Source organism: Copadichromis virginalis, linkage group LG5, assembly GCF_057382275.1.
Source record: "Copadichromis virginalis isolate Kocher_CV1m ecotype Utaka linkage group LG5, C_Virginalis_male_GT1.1, whole genome shotgun sequence".
NCBI lineage: Eukaryota > Metazoa > Chordata > Actinopteri > Cichliformes > Cichlidae > Copadichromis > Copadichromis virginalis.
Window position 1 is genome coordinate 10,180,342 of NC_140622.1, and position 17,791 is coordinate 10,198,132.

A 17,791-nucleotide genomic window follows, 5' to 3' on the forward strand; every position below is an offset into this window, starting at 1 on the left:
GAGAATAGAAACAATCTGTACGAGGATGTGTCAGCCATTGTCTTTTGACTACACTTTCATTTGAAAGGGATTTCAGAGGCTGTGATCTTAATTAAATCTCAACTGACTCGAATAATGCATCTGAAAACACGCAGCGTTGCGTAACCGTGTAAAGCTGGTGAACTAAAGATCACGGGCGCACAGTTTATATGAACAGCGGTCGTAAGATGTTTCCGGGAAAGGTGCAAACATCGAACAGTTGTGTGTAGGACATCACTCACCGAGAATTTGGTTTGCTTGGTTTCAGAACTCAAAATACCTTGTAAAATACATACTTGGAGGTGTGGCTTGAAAAGGTCAGAAAGAATGACAGGACAGTGAGTCACACACCAAAATGTATGATACACTCCTTTCTTTTAATTTTTTTGTAAGCAAAAGAAACAAAGAATTGTATCAGAAGTATTTGAACCACCTTTAATATAATATTTTAACACAATTTTCATTTTTTTTATAAAATCCAAGTCAAATCTTCTTTTTTTTTTTTAATACAAAAGTGAACATTTTAAATACCAAAGTGTGATCGTGATGCGGCACAAGTGTGTGCGTTTGAGGGGGAAGAGGGAGGGCGACCTATGTGCGCTCCCTCAGCGGTGGTCACCTGCAGTGGCGGCTCCCTCCAGTGTGGGAAACGGCGTCCAGGTCGCAGCTCGGCTGTTATTGCTGGGGCGAGAGCTTGCTCACGTTGCCGTGCAGTTTGTTTGTTTAAACCCGATGCTGGGTCGAGCTCCGGCGAAAACCTGTTTGTTTGTAGTCGTCGAGTTAATTAAAACGCAATCTTAACTTTTGTTTTTACAGTTGTTGCAAATAATTTGAGTCTCGCTCCCCCTCACACATCTCCGCCCCGAACTCAGAAGATATAGTGCATGGTAAATGTGGCTGTGATTATCCTGTTTATCTGAGCTGTAAATATTTTTAAAACAGCTTGATTGTGGATGACAAGAAAGGAATTATGGTGGTCTAACATATGTTGGGATTATTTAGTACTTGTGTCCTACTTTTTACATTTAAATTCTGCTGCATAATTCACATTGTGTTGTTTTCCCAATAATGACAACCACAAACAAAATATAAATCAAGATATTCTGATTATTACTATTATTATTATTATTATTATTACAATAATCATTATTATTATTGTTGTTGTTACAATTATTATTAGGGGGAAAGGTTATTGGTGTGAATCTATTTTTTAGGGGAAATTCTCTCCACTCCAAAGATTTCAATCAACCTGAATGGCTAATGTGGAATTAGTCTTTCCAGTCTTGTCGACGACTAATTATGTTCACACATCACTTAAGTACAATAGCTCCCGTGAAATCCTCATTTCGGCGACATTTTCATGCAGGAGATCATAGTCGGGATGGGAAGTCGTTTCCTTGCGCCACAGCAGGCCAAGGTAAAACAACAGCATCAAACGGACTGGGGCTGGTATTTCTTCTTTACTTCTCCATTCCATTTGATGCCCCCACAAAACAACACGACCCCAGGGAATACAAATGAAAATTTGATAATTCTCTCTGCTTTTCTTTCTTTCTCCCCCTTTTTTTTCTGCGTCTTCGTATCTTTCAGTGAAACGTCTTTGTCGGGCTCACTGACATTCACCTCCTCGTCCCTCATTGCTGCTCCTCTTAATTGCCTTAGTGTGAAAAAAGGCGCTATCGTGCAGCCTCATTCACCTTACTCCTCTTCGCCGTGCTTTGACCTCTGACTTGTGATAGGAGGGGGATCTTCATTAACTCTGAATCAGTGACTCTAAAATGTTTTCAGATCTGGGGTGTGTTCCCTCATTAGATTATCGCATTTTGCACTCTTCTCTTGTTAGTTTCTCACAGACAGACGTTGTCCCACCGTAGGTGTCCCTTTATGACAAATGTTTCCTGTACTGTGTGCTGGCGCTTTTTCAGAAGTGGAGCAGTAAACAAGAGGAATATTTTAATAATTTTTTAGTTTTTTCAAATTGAGGAAAACACTTTTTAAAAAAAATAATTTTATCATGTTAAGTATTAACATTTAAATTCCTTTTTAAATGTTTTTTTTATAGTATGACATTTTTATACTCAATGTGCCGTGCATGTTTCTTTTTGTGCATGTGAAAAATGTGGTTTTGCTCTTTATATACAATGTATTATGGGCTGCACGTGTGCCTGTATGTACTTGTGGCAGTTAACATGCCACAGTTCTGTGCATGGGTGTGTTTGTCTGCATCTGTGTGTTTGGCCAGCAGGCCTGTGCTGGTACAGTATATTGCCTCCAGTCACTGTGCAGCTGTGTGAGAATGTTCCAGGTTTGAATGTTTATGTATGGGAGGCACCTGGAGAGCACCACACCTTCATGAAATTCATAAACGTCAGCTATTTCTGGCATCCTCAGAATGTCCTCTTTTTCACACTCTCATATTGGTGGAGTAGATTAGAGCTGGGCTCAGTGGATCCCTCCAGTTATTAGCCCAGTACGGGTCTCCTTTTAGACTATCTTTAGATGGTGATATATTTTTGTGGATCATTTGGAGTCATGATGTTATCCAAGAGATAAGGGAGTGCACCATATGGGAGTGCTCTAAATGGCGACTGGCGTCCTGTGTTTGCGTTAAATGGGCACGATACAGCGGCCAAGGCAATATTTTTCAGTTAAAGTGCTCCTCCCGCCCTTCCACTCAATAGGACCCAGTCTTAGGCAGATTTTCACTCCTTCAGCACAGGATTAAATGGTAGTAGTTACATTGATCAATAGGTTAAGAAGCATACAATCCCTCTTGCTGCTAATGACCTCAGTAGTAATGGGTAATAAAATGGGGGTCTGTAATAGCCTCTTGCTGGGGCTGTTCACGGAGGAGGCTGCTCTAACTGTAGTTACTGAGAGCCAGATGCTCTTGACAAGGCGAAGTGTGAAACCGTGATGAGATACACACCTCAGGTGTAAAGAATTAAGACAGTTACACTGAAGGAAATCTCTGTGTAATTTGTAATGAAATCGACAGTTATTGAGATCTGGTTAAGTGTATAAAACCTCTGTGTTAACTCGAAGTTTGCTCTCCCCTTTTCCACATCACACTGTGTAATATGGCATGACAAAATGATTATACATTTGAAACGAAGACAAAATTTGCAGCCTTTACACGCTGGTAAAAAATAGAGCGTGACTAATATGGAGTAGATTTTTTACGCATGTAGTAAAAGTGAAGTTTGTGGAGAAAAAAAGGGGGGGGGGGGCATTTTTATTTATCCCCTTTTGGAGGGGGTAAATGCCACATTTCGACGTGCACTGCATATCACATCATGTACGGGTTTGCATGTCAGCAAGACCAGGCTGCTTGGTTGACCTTCAGAATAGTTCATCAAAATTAGTGATGCCCAGAAAAAAGGACTTCGCTGGATAATGACTGTGAAATTAGGAAATGGGAGGCCGAGGCTATGCAAATGACAGGACAAGTCATGTGCAAAAGTCAAGATGAACTGCATATTAAGACATAATACAGGGGGGAATTAATATTGCATTTTCCTCCTCGCACCCCTTGCGCCTCCTGCTGAAAATAAGAAATGTGAAGTGTGTGTTGGTCCTGGGTGGGGCTGACCCTCCTTCATTCTCTTGGGTTTGGAAGAACATATCCCAGTGTAGTCTGGCACGGCTCAATAAAGTTAACAGAGAGCATCAAAGCTGCTCCGTTCTGTTTGACATCACTGCCCTTTCCTCTGCATTTTCACTACAAGCTGTTCATTATGGCAGTGCTTTGTTTTTGTTTTATGCTACAATGGGGAGAGTGAATAAGGTGATATGGATGCAGGGCGTGTGTCAAGAAAAGCCCCTTCGTTACCGGACGAGATTTTAAACAGCTAAATTGCATTCAGAAAAGCATGAAAAATTCAGAGGGGTGTCATTAGCTTTAAGGTGACCACACAATTTGGGTAACCTTGGTGAAGACAGTCTGTCACCGGTTATGTCTGCTCTATCGGCTGCTGACATCAGCCTGAAAGAGTACATTTTAATACTCGCTTATGCACACACAGATACTAATGTATTCGTGCACAAAAAGAACCACAGCCGCAACATGTTAACAACTGCAAAGACGCCGCAGTATACAAGCATATCTCCATCGCTGTTTGTCATCCAAATGTCAGGGAAAGGAGCTTTTAATGGTATTGCACATCATAGCAGTGAGTGGCAGCATCCAGACACACTCCAAGTCCCCTATGTCGCTGGAGCAATTAAGGCACCCTGACAACTGTGGGGGCTCTTTCGGTGTCACAACAAATCACTTGTTTTGAGGAGTCATGCACTCACACCTTTCTGCAGGGAGTTAGTTAGGGGCCCGTGTGTTCTTCACCATGGCTCCTCCTCCAGGCGCTCTATATTTTCACAATAATAGATCGCTGTTGACAGCATCTCTAATGAAATGTTCTCACATGACATGTCGTGCATGCGCGACAAGCGAACCACAGCATTTTTGGAGGCAATCTTTCACGTCTTCAGGTATGACACATTTGCCGCGTCGTGCAAACGGCGATGCTTATTGGAGCTTCGCCGTTTGTAAATGCAGATCATATCGGGTTTTGTGGAGGGGGTATGTGCGAGAGAGGGGAAGGTGGAAGGATGGAAGTCGGGGTGGACGTGTTGACCCACGCCTGGCTCTCTTGTGTCCTTTAGCCTGTCTCAGTCTGGTGTGGTGTCATAATGGTTAGAGGGGCGAAATGTGTGTGTTAGATGTTTGCTGGAGGTCATGTGCAGATTGCAACACTTCAAGATGACACTTGAGATGAATTCCTAGAATGCATCAAAGCCTCTTATAGTCTATTATGTTTGTCTAATGTGTGTCTTTGTTATTTGTTGAGCTACATTTTTTTACCCTACCTTGCTTGTAGGCTGTAGCACACATGTGACAGTAAACAAGAAGGAGCCAGTGTTGAGGATGGATTGCTTTTTGCTTCCTGCACTAATTAACAGCTATCTGCTTGTTGTGTGTGCAGGTTCCAGTGTCAGTGGCTATGATGACACCTCAAGTGATAACTCCACAGCAAATGCAGCAGATTCTTCAGCAACAAGTCCTGAGCCCTCAGCAGCTCCAGGTTCTTCTCCAGCAGCAACAGGCCCTCATGTTACAACAGGTAACGTACATTCATGCTACCAGTAATCTTCTTCAGACGGGGCCATCAAGTTTCAGATGGTGAATGTCTCAGCTTGAAATGAAAATCTTCTTATGTATAGACCATGTTTCACAAAGATAAATTCACTTTGAACTGCTATTCTCCTTTCTTTTCTAAGCCTCAAAGACAGCATCCCTCAAAGTGTTGAAAATTCTCACAAAATCCACTGCCAGGTTTGCATGACTGATAGACTTTGCTTCACATGTCACCCTCCCGTCTCTTCTGCAGCAGCAACTCCAAGAATTCTACAAGAAGCAGCAGGAACAACTCCACCTCCAGCTCCTCCAGCAGCAGCAGCAACAGCAGCAACATGCAGGCAGCAAGCAGAGTAAAGAGGTAAGCTGACATCACTCCAGCCGCCTGCCATTACCAAACATTGGCCAGACAGAGTACGGAAGGCATGCGTGCTCCCTCCCTCAACTCCATCTGCTTTCAGCCTGTGGTTAAAGCAGAGACGGGGGGAGAATCAAGTGCACTCATGCTTCTGATTAGCATGTCAGACTGGCTGGATAAATGGTAACAACTGACTTATACTGTGCTAAGAATCCAGTGTCTCTTTTTTGGACCTGTCTCCACATTAAATGTATAATATGTTACAGAAAAGACTCAGGCCATTGTTGTAGTTTTTTTTCTAGTAAACAAGTGTCCTAAGCAACAAAGAGATGACCGTTCCTCTGAGCCTTGTGTAGGACATAATGAAAGGCAGAAGGGAGAAAGGCAGAAACACAGAGCATATAAATCTGAGAGGCTTTTCTCGGTAATTAACATGGAAATGGCAGAGGAAAAGAAGGCATGTAATTGTGAGATATCAGTGCAGAGAGCGCTTCCAGCTTTGTTGCCCATGTTGAGTTTTTTTTCACCATTTTTCTTTCTTGCTTTCCCTCCTTCGCTCCCTGTAGTGCAGCGAGGCTTGCTCATAGGCAGCGGCTTAATGCGTGTTAATGACAGGCGGATACAGGCATCACTGTGGACGAAGCAAATTATTATTGTGCGGTCAGAAGAAGTTCAAAGGCGATCTGGGAATTTTCACTCTTGTCCCCGTTGAGTTCCAATGTTTGGAGAGTAAAGGAAACACAGAAAATTAAGCCCGGCGTTAAAAGCGGACCCACGCTCATCCACGCATGCTCACTCCCGCACACGTCCGCGTGCTGTCGAAGCACCCAACTTCAAAGTCGTAGCTCCCTAATTAATGAACTGCGGGCTTCAGTTTGGACAAGTTGTGGCGTGATGCTCCCATAAATCAACATGACAGCAGAGCTCCTCGGCCTCAGATAGGGCCTGTCACCAAGTCGCATCTGATGTAAACACTAGAGGAGCAAGGGAGAAAAAGAGGGGGAGGCGAGGGGGGCAGACAAGGAGGTGCAATTGATCAGTTGAATGGAGCATGAGAATAAAAGAAAAAACTACTTTTGAAGCATATTATGTATGATCACAGGAAATGGATGCAGCCTCGAGAGGCTCTCCCCTTCTGCCGATGTTTTCTTTCTCTTCCCCATCGCGCTCGCTCTCTCTCTCTCTTTCAGTCGCATTTCTAGCAGCCATCAAAAGACAGAATAAGAATTATGCAGTGAATCCCCTGTGGCTGCCAGACAATAACCCCCTGTTGTTGCTTTGTGCCTCTTTTATTTTAAAGACATCAAAATTTAGTTTTTCAAAGATCTTTAACTTTATATTTGAAGCTTGACAATAAAGGGCTGCCAGTGCCACTCTTTATCATTTGTCAGGGACTGTATTTTTCTCTCCCTCGTGCCACTTCTTGTTAACCTCTTATTTGGTCTATTGGGTCTGGGGGTTTTTAATGTGTCTGCATGCTGAGAGTGCACAGGAGCCGCTGTCAGCTGACGGGACTAGAGGAAAAATATGAAGGGGAGAGAGTTAAATTCATTTGCAGCACTCCATTTTCTTTCTTCCTTTTTTTTCCTCAAAAGCCACCCCTCTATTTATTTAGCCTATTTACTTAGCGTTTTGATGAAAGACATTGTTCCTTCTAAGCCCCCCTCCCCCTCCCATAGCACTATTATCTTTATCTGTCAGGGAGGAGCTGCTGAACAGAGAAAAACTCAAGACAAGAGAAACTTCTCTCACACTGATGAAAGGAGAAAAAGAGCCAACCATCGTTCATAAACAGAACACATCAGAGAGGATCACAGGCCACCTGCATCCTGAATGTGATCTTTATCGAGTCGCTCTTTTTTTCTCTGTCTCACTTTCTTCCCTCACATTTTGGGTTAGATCACACATGAGCCTGAGACTGAATGTAGTTACTCTTCAATTATGACCCTCCGTTACCACTGACAAAGTGCCTTCTTCCTCTGATTGATCCAATGAGACGACACCGCTCGCTGTAATGGGCCAGCGCTGCCCAGAGCGTTATTTTTAGTCAGCCAGTGCAGAAGCAGCAGGCTGGGTGCAGGGCAGGAGGGAGGTAGAGGAAGAGAAAGGAAGGCCGCTCGACCCTTTTGACAAGCCCGGCAGGGGTGGGCGGAGGGGACCCGTTTTATCTGGCTGTTTCAGTGGTTTCAGAGCCGCCAGCCAGTGACCTGACTGCCGCATTGCACAGAGACCTTTTTTGTATGCACTCAATTGTGAGAAGTAAACAAAGTGGTGTATCCTGTGTTTGGTAAAAGGGTGCGGTGCACGGCGCTGCTTTTAGTGCCCCTACCTCTCCTTCCACCCGCTTGACAAACTGGTCTTGTATACTCATAAACAGACCTAGTGTCCTGTTGGGTCTCAGACGTGTTTGTTATGTCCTTAACTGTTAGAAAATACAGAAGGTGTACAGCTAGGTCCTGTTTAATCAGCAACAACACTTTGTTGAGCTGACTGTGGATTATTAAGAACGTCGGTTGATGAACGGGTTAAAAGTCATCTCTCTCCTCTGTGTCCCTGTTATCTAAATTCCATCTCTCATTTGGTTTGACTCATGGCGGATTGGGGATATTAGCAAATTTCCTTCTATTTATTATTCTGACTTTGTCTTTTTCCTTTCCATTTTCTTCTGTGCCCTTATTTCACTTATTCATCCCATCAAAGTTCACGTTTCACTTTTCAGAGCCAGATTTTTTTTTCATCTCCCTGACTTTAAAATCAAGTGAAGACGCGCGACTGTTTCATTAACTGTTTCTTCACGAAGCGGTCTTAACACAGTAAGACGAACAAAACAGCTATCACATAGACCGTCCACAGCATGCGATTGAACGCAGCTTGCCACGCTGGTTGGGGGAAGACTGAATCCCTGAGCTCAGCGCCATGCCTGGGAGAGTTGTGAGAGTTGCTAGGGTGGTTATTAAGCACTTTGATTTAGTCACACGTTGTTTGCTGAATTATGAATGGCTGTAATTAAATTCCTGTGGCTCTTATTATGAATGATTAACTATGTTGTTTCATTGTTTGTCATTTGCCTTGCGACTCCTCGTTAATTAAGAGAGAGAGAGATGTATAGCGTACCTGTCTTAAGCTCTGACAAAACCAAACTAAAGGCAAAAAATAAAAAAAGGAAAATTAGGCTTCGTGGTAGCACGCGTTAAATCCATTAACCTTGTTTTTTATGAATGAACATGTTGTTCTAAAGTGCTTCATTTTACAACCCTAACTGTGAACTCTGTCACCTTGATGTTAAAACGGGTTTTTTAAATGGTGTATGCAAAGGAACCTGAAATTCAAATGTACGTGTTTGCACTGGCTGTTGTGCTTTTACATACGGTTTGTATGTGTTTGCTGATGGTGTGCCTCTTTGTGTCTCTGTGTGCCTCCAGCAGCAGGTGTCAGCACAGCAGTTGGCTTTCCAGCAGCAGCTCCTGCAGGTCCAGCAGGTCCAGCAGCAGCACCTGCTCAACCTTCAGAGGCAAGGACTGCTCAGCATCCAGCCTGGACAGACTGGCCTGCCACTGCACTCCCTCACTCAGGGTTAGTACCTCATATGTGACTGCAGCACAGCAATCTTCCTGTCCACCAGCTTTAACATTTCATCCACAATGAAGCAGTTATGATGACCTATCATGTGGCTGTATGTAAAGCACAGCAACTGAAGAACACTCGAATCACTATAAAAACACATATTTTAAGAGCCTTTAATTTGGGGGCTAGGTTTAGGTGGAATAAAATGTTGATTTTTCCATACTGAAATAGTCCTATTAATATAAATGCTTCACTGTAAAAATAGATATTTTCTTCCTGTGGATCAGCTATGTCACTCCAACAACAAAGATATATGTCTGGAGTTTAAGTTTGATCTTGCACGTCTTTCTTCAGGGTCTCTAAACAGGACTATCCTGTCTCTGCACCTTTTGTATTGCTCAACCAGTTTCACTATAACCTTGTTTATGTTATTGTTACAGGAAGCGTTCTATTGTCTTAGATAGTGAGAGTTGGGAATGAAACCGATGCCTATTATTTTGTATTTGATATTCTTACCTACTTGCTTGGTCTTGTCATGCCTGAGCTGCTTAGTTATGTGTTGTACTTGAAAAATTACACAAATAAACTCTTTAAAAAACACTTAACAACACCAGCTGAACACAAACACACCGAATAGTCGTAGAGCTCGACCAAGAATGTAACACTAGAAGTATCTAACCACATACTGACTCGACGTCCGCTTTATATCTTCAGCGATCGCTTCTCCCCTTTACTAAATGGGATCTAACTCCTTTACGCCAAAACATGTTTGCTGCACGATTTCAGTTTGGAACACTGAACTAACTCAAGTAACACATCCCACTGCTCAGAAGCAGAGATCCACACTTTGTCCTTCAGCTCATTGTCCTGTTCCTGTGATTGGCATTCTGGTGTCAGTCTCCTTTAGCCTGGAGGAAGACTGGATCTATTGTTCAGAAACCACCAGTAAACTTGTCACTGTAAAAGCGCCTGTAACCTGATAGGAAGTCAATACTTGCTGTTTGGCCAGGAAGTTTATTTCTTCATTTATTCCTTAATGTTATGTTAAGGAGCGGTCCCCCTGTGACAAAGACGCCATCATAAGGGTTTTAGAACATGACATTGACTATTCATTCACAGCTAAGACAAACAGTTTTGAAATAATAAGATAAAAATGGGAGGGGATGGGAGAGTGCTTAGGTAATAGGCAAACACAAACATGGTTTGTACAGTGCTGTTATTGTTTGGACTGGGTATGGAATAACTCATCCGCTCATAGACGATCGCCGTGGGCACAGGCGTGGAGCACTGCTGTGTTCTGTGTTGCGCTTTGCTGAATTGCTCTGTGTCAGATGTCTGGCAAACACTCACACACCCCTTGAGTAAAGCATTGTGTGAGTGATATGGCTAGGCACTGAACTTTTGATAGATTTCACAACAGGCTTAGAACATCCTGTTTATTTTGTGTCATCATCACATACCTCTGAGGCATCTCATCTTATCAGAGAGCGGGGGCACTAAGTTTATCTCCTTCATATGCTACCTTTTCAGTTTTCGCTTATGCTTTGTTGGGGCTACGTGGTACTGAAATAGTGATTTCAGTCGCGTGTCACTGTGTCACAGACGCCATATAAAATGACAGAATTTATGTTCTAAGAGAAAATCTGACTTTTAACTCCGTGCAAATATATTTTCATGCCGAACGGCAGATTAAAATAAGTTACACTCGTAGTTAAAGGGAAAATTTAACTAGGCTATTGTTCGCATAAACATCGAAATAAGGAACTGAATCTTCCCACATACAATTAGCGGTCTGTTTCACTTTTGTTGCAACCAGTCAAACCTGGTTAGTTTGCCCTCGTGGTTAACTCTGTGTCTGCGACAGCTGTTACAACACTTAGGCTAGTGCTCCAGGCCCCCAGTTTGTCTTCTTATTCTACACATTTTCTGCTTGACTGTTTGAAGTTATTGATGACCTTTCTGTTTTCCACATCACTAAACTCTTTCACGCATCAGCGGGCCAGGCCTATGGTACTCAGATCTAATCTGCAATATTCAGCTAGCACTGCATCGGAAGCAGTGAGTTGATCTTCTCTGTTTGGGTCCCAGTGATTATGGATTCAAACTTGGGGGCAGTAAATTGCGGTGACTTTCTAACTGATGATTTTTATTTCTTTCATTTAAACATGAAGATATCGATATAATTATTTTAAAATCCCATTATTATAGCAGACGGTCCTCTGTCTCCATTTTTCATGTACAGAGAGAATGAAAACGCTAAAGGTTAGCAAATAATAGGCCACTGAAACAGAATAATTAAAGAAAGTGTCCTTTTGGGTACTGCAGTGCAGTTTAAACCTCAGTCATATATCACTCTTCTGTCTGGTACAGTACATTGTTGGCTGAGACAGATTACAGTCATTGTTCTGGACTGAAGGAATGCATCTGAATTAGCTTTTCAAAAAATTGATAGCACTAATTAAGTATAAACTTGTAGATAGCACTTTTGAGTGAAAAACAATTTCTCACATTATCTTGAGCGTAATTTGTTTCTCTTGTCATAAATTCTTTTGACATTAATGTCCAAAGTCTTGGAAGCGGCCAGGCGCTATCTGTTATAAATTACCAAAATGTGTTTGGGGAGGATATAACTCTCATAAATATAAATTTGATCCAACCAACACCCCCACCTGCCTCACAAAAAGCCTGTCCTCTTGACCTGATAAGTGAGTCAGTGGTTGCTCAGGCTCGCGTTGCTAAGGTGTTTGCATGTTTTTTGCACATGTGGCTGTGTGTGTGTGTCACAAAGGTGGCCGGTGTTTGTGTACATCCCGAATAAAATGGACCTTCACCCTGTGAGGTTGCTCTGCGAGAGAGCGAGTTCCTCTAGCTGCACAACATCATTTAAGCTGTCTAAGAGAGGCCAGTGGGACAGTGACAAGACAAATTTGTCGGTAATATGAAAGCAAAGAATGTGGCGAGCCATGAAGTGCTCACAGAACAGCAGCACATCAGGGACAGCGGCGGGTAATGCAGCCGACCTGTCAGTGATTGATACATCCAGCAGTGGGCTACTGGTAATAGTTCCAGCAGCATTAGGACAGGACATATTTCAGGCCAAAGGGGTGCATATCAGCAGGCCGGTGATTACGGCAACATAAACAGGGGTGCAGTAAAGGTCCCAGTCTGACGGAACAATAAACTAATAGCGATGTCACTGTCCCCCCATGGCACCGGCACTGTGTGAGAAGTAGCAGCACGGTTTAAAGAGCTCGGAGCACTAGGGGCCATTTTTTATTTGGGGGATGATGGCCTGCAACTGATGTCATTATGAACCTTAAATCAACTTTCTGCTTGCTTGAACATGGTCACCTGGGTGCAGGAGGACAAGGACAGGAAAAGGTTGAAGAGCTAGGCCTGTCTTGGTGCCAGAGCTACCTGCGGAGGTAAAATTGAGTTGGGAGGTCGGTGATCAATCAACTGTCCCAACAACATACATTTTTTAAAGTGCTTGTCCGTATTTCCCGCTCGTAATGAGTGGAAGACTTGTGTTGAAAAATGGAAACAGGAAAGATAAACCAATCTGGCGTTTAAAAGATGGACAAACTGGGTACCAAAGAAAGAAGGACTTACAGATCAATGTCATTATGTGTCCCACAGTAATCAGATGGAGAGAAACTCGATGCATTTTTGTCCCAACACAAAATATAATACCCACGGAGACTTTTGTGTAATGATATTTTATTGGCATTTATGTGGAATCATGAGCCATAGCTGTTGCAGAGTTTGAAGAGGTTGGGGTAGGAGAGGGAAGTGGCGAACGGAGAGCAATAAAACTGCAGACTAGATCCAGAAAGAGACAGGTTGGTCCCACTCCGTTACCTCTCTCATCAGACCGGTCTATGTGCTGTGGTTTCATCTGAGTAAACAGTGGTGTTGGGGTCACCAGGACTGCTGGGTAATTGAGCCAGTGTGGGCTGCCCTGTCAAGCACATCGGCTAAAAATACATCGCCCACTGTCACCGGGCACCAAGTGGGGGGAAAATGATTGTTCCCTCTGTCAGAGCGCAGGACACTCACATCACCAGTGACCTTCCTCTTCTAAACCAGCTATCACAGGAAAAAAAAAGAAGGAAAAACAAACTTTTGCTCCAAAGTCCAAAACAACAATGCAGCCTTTGATAATGAAACTGGAAATCAACAAGCGCCGGATTAGCATGCTATAACATGGAGCGCGAAATAAAGCATGTTTAGCCTGTCATGAATGCGCACTTCGATTAGGGCACATCAAGGCAATGAGGAGAATAAGGGAGAATACAGGCAGACAGAATAGAGCGAGTGTGCTGAAATATCCGAATGAGGGAAGACGCTCCTTGGAACGTGGAAAGGTTATTGATTTGTCCTGCAATCATTTCCTGCTCTTTGATATGCAAACGATCTAGTGTGAATTTACAGCAATCCTATCAGACTCATTTCACAGTTCTTAGCCCCTGCGTCTCTCTGGAGTCCTCCGCCTCATTAGGCCAATGTTCTCCATTACCAGCATAATTAAAATCTTTAGTAGCTTATCAAATTAAAAATATTTTTGCTGATCGTATTGAGATCTTCACCTCACAGTTATTTTCCACAACAGGAATAAATTAAGACTAAGCATTTTGCACACAATGTATTACAATCTGGTGCTTGAAAGGAGCACTTCTGGTATCTATAGAGCTGGTGATGAGAAACAGGGAGGAGTGGGGGGGGGGGATCCGGAGAATATAAACCCGAGTAGATAAGCATGTGCAAATCATCTTTCATTTGCCAGTGCTCATTTTGAGAATGGATTTAATTAATTGTAATGTTAAACGAGTGGTCTTGCCCATTTGCTCTGTGGTTAAACTCACCACATATCCAAGGGGCTTCTTCCGCCATGCTTAAAACATGTGGCTTATTTAAGCACAGACTTGAATCCCCATTACAAATGCACATATATTTTGATATTAGATTTTTCAGCGCTATTAAAATCGGGCTTGCCCGCACGCACCGTGTTTTGACTGAAAACACTCGTAGCCACAGATTTTCGCCCATGAGGTTTAATCTTATTTTACATATCAGCTTTGTCCTCATTTGTGTCAAGTGAAAGCAGACTTCTCAGACACACCATAGATGGACACATACGTATTGTGTGCCAACAAAGACTCTCTGCTGTGAGACACGGAAAGTAGGGTTCACAAGCACTGCATTATCCTTCTTCATCCCGAGTCTGGCCCTGAGTGTCGGGATCGCTGTCACTCATTTGCTGAAAAAACACACACGCTCTGCAGATGTGTTTTCAGCACGCAGAAAAATGTCTTCTGTCTTCAAGGGATTTTTTCCCCCTTTTTTTTCAAAGGGCTGTGTGAGCTGCAGTGTGCTTGACTTGTTAAATGAGGTTTAAGTCTTCTGTGTCAATTGGAGGCGGTGCAGAGCTTTAAGTATTTTGCACATTAATGTGCTTTTGAGAATATTACCCCAGGGTCCTGTTTCTCAAGGAAACAGGGGTGGGATGTTTTCTAGCGTCGCTATTGTAAACTTTTTGTTGTGTGTGTTCTGCACATCTCTGTTGTTGGGAGAAAATGATGGTGATTATTCAGATTTCATGCCTTGTCTGGATGTTAATTATTTACTCTGGGCATGAAATTTGCGTGAATGCCAGGGATTTGTGTATACAAACACGCTTCAGATCACAGAAAATGGGAGGGAGAGAAGAGAGGAGCGAGGGAGCTCTCAGTGCATTACCCTGTAGTGGAATATTTTCTAATTAATACTCGGCTTTGTTTACAGACGCTTTGATTTAATTAAGTGATGAAGAAGAGAGTTGGATTAGCTGTTAATTGATTTAATTATCCAATTTGTTTGTCTCAGGCATGATTCCGACAGAGCTGCAACAACTGTGGAAAGAGGTGACAAACGCTCACGTAAAGGAGGAGCACAACAACAGCAGCAGTAACAACGGCCACCGGGGCCTCGACCTGTCCTCCCCGGCACCGCCAAAGAACCCACTCCTCAACCAGCATGCCTCCACCAACGGCCAGTACATGAGTCACAAGAGAGAAGGGTAAGTCTCATCTGCAGGGTGTTGTCGGGTCGTTGTTGTTGTTTTCTTTTATTTGCATGTGACTTGCAGTGCTTGTGTGATCTCACGATACTGCTACAGGGAAGAGGTTTTTATAAAACTGTGACCTCGGGAAACATCATCTCGCTTTAAAGAAAAACTCGTTTTGCTTTATATGCCACTTTAAATTACCCTTTTTTTCCACATGGATTGAGTTGATGGAGAAATCCCTCTAGACTTGAACAGATTACTGTTTTAATTTATAGTTTGTAAGTATTCCTGAAGACCAGCACAGTTACCTTTCTGTGCCACTGAGTACACCTGGGGATTACATAGAAACATCAGGGAGAAATGTGCGTATAGTTGAAATTAGATCTCGGTAAAATTATCAGGGGGGGATCACCGTGTTTTTTTTATTGTTTTTACTAAGTTGTATAGGGAGAATAGCTGAATTATGATTTTCCGCTGCACTTCCTTGAGAACATTTTGATCACCAGGAAGTAAAAACATTCCTTTGTGAATGGGGAACTTAAAGAATCATAAATGTCTGTTTGTTTTGTTTATTTACTGTGTTACAGAATAAATAAACAAAACAAAAACAACAAGCTGTTATATGTTAGGAGAAGCAAACACTGGGTGATATTTTCCAAACCACCATAAATCATCCCTGAAAGGCATGTGCTCTCTGAGCCTGTGTGTATGTGTCTTTAAGGAAGGAATTAATTTGGCATCTTACACATTTGCTTGTTTTCTTGCACCAAAGCCTGATCTTTGAACTGCTAGTGAGGAGCCTCCAGGCACCATGAGCTCACTGCCTAACATCTGACTTGTGTTTCAGTGATCAAAACCTACGCGTCATTACGAAAGCAATGCAGATGAAAACATGTTTAGCACAGTAAACTAAGCAGGTCTTCAGAGGTGAAGAGGGGCTGCTTATGGGGAGGGATGTGGAGGATGGGTTACAGAGAGGATCTGAGTGACACCAAGGGAGTATATCATGATGTGCTGATAGAGAACAGTTATGTCTTTTCAAGTAGAGCTTTTGGTTCTATATAGATTAATGGCATACTACCTGCACAGACTCATCCTCTTTAGTGTCTTTCAAAGTTATCTCCTGCCGCGGTGCAGGGGAAAAAAAGCGGGCATAAATTGTTCCTGCAGTTGACAGTATTCACAGGCTTCCAGTGCTCCATCCAGCGTCTGGCTGAGTGTCTGGTTTCTGTGTAGTTAAAGACAAATCACAGGGGAGGCTATCGACTCGTTGCTCACTCCACCGCGTATTGTCGCAAGTGGAGCAAACAAGGTGAGCGTCGATGGCAGAAAAAGGCAAGAACCAGCTTCAGCTGAGGGCTCCATGAAACATCGGGGAAGACATAACGCAAGAGCTGGCAGCTCCTCTGCCTCGCGCTGACTGTCAGAGATTAAAGAAGTTGTCAGCAGCAGTTTAACACAAGCTTAAGTGAAGAAGGCAGCCTCGGTCTGAATATTCTCACCGTATCTTAGATCTGTCAGAAAACCAGGCAGGTGATTTTCATCCACCCCATCTGTTGGAGAAAGTGGATTACCTACCCAGAGTTTTAACTGCACAATTACTAAAAAAGATGACTGATAGCAAGCGAACACAAAACATTCCTTATTAAATGCTGAATGATGCTAATTTAGATTCACACAACCAATAATCCTTTCTTGTGTTAATTTTAAATCGCACAACTATCAAGAGCGTTATGCCTCTCTTTTGATGATGCAGCCTCAATTCTAATCAGACTCCATGGGAAGAAAAATGAAATATTATTAAGTATGATTATTCTAAGCAAGGCTCTGAGAAAACGTCTGTGTTATAATCCAGGGATTTGAATAATCAGGTTGAAGATAATGGGCTGGGCCGGCCCGGGCGTAAATAGAGAGCATCCACTCATCCTCCCAGTGCTGAACTTAATGAACTTTTAATTGATGCGGTTTTGCAAGTCCTTTTGTCATGCAACAGAAACAAGCCTCTCTGCTGATGGGCCTGTTTTCCCGACTGGCTTCAGATTGGTTTACAGCAGGCCCTAAGTACCATGTAGTTAGTTTCATGTGTCATATAAAATCTGCCTAGGCACAACGACGCCTGCAACTAAAACCTTAAGTGCATCCACAGGAATCACTCACCGGCTTTGCACTTCCGTCTTAAGGAAGGAGGAGAAATTCAATCACTGCTGGCTTGACACACCGAAGATGAGGCACGTGTTCCTGCTTTTAGTTGTTTGAAAGAACACTCTGGCAAGGCAGGCTGGGATTTTTGTTTGTCTGAATAACATCCCTGATATGACCAGATCCTGAGTCACTCAATCTGTCAGCCCGTGTTGTTTCCCAGCCCACGAACTGTTATGCACAGATAGAGATATACCCCTGTGAGTCAGGTCATCTTTATTCAATGATTTGCTTATTCAAATCAAATGTGCATGATCTGTATCTGACACAAATTCCCAACACATTGCTGCATCAGCTTTATAAAGTGGGAGGGGGTTGGGAGCATCCTCACAAAGTACTTGGCCCACTTTACTTCCCAACAACCATCAGTAACCACAGCTCTGGGACTGTAACACAGCAATCTGTTAAGGAGATAAATAATCAGATTTGGCACAGCACTCCCATCTCTCTCTTGCCTTTCATTTGTCTTACA

The 17,791-nt window shown here is 43.0% G+C and overlaps 1 protein-coding gene across 9 annotated transcripts in view; it reads left to right on the forward strand.

Moving 5' to 3' along the window:
• Positions 1 to 17,791, forward strand: part of foxp1b (forkhead box P1b) — a 156,822-nt gene that overhangs the window by 117,424 nt on the left and 21,607 nt on the right. For 7 of the 9 annotated variants that reach the window (XM_085455797.1, XM_085455798.1, XM_085455799.1 and 4 more), the window contains 4 exons: positions 5,001 to 5,138; positions 5,406 to 5,513; positions 8,933 to 9,083; positions 14,940 to 15,132. In XM_085455797.1, the coding sequence (XP_085311923.1) occupies positions 5,001 to 5,138; positions 5,406 to 5,513; positions 8,933 to 9,083; positions 14,940 to 15,132 (590 nt within the window). The remainder of the gene's footprint in view (positions 1 to 5,000; positions 5,139 to 5,405; positions 5,514 to 8,932; positions 9,084 to 14,939; positions 15,133 to 17,791) is intronic. The other 2 variants (XM_085455794.1, XM_085455793.1) reach the window with 2 other exon arrangements.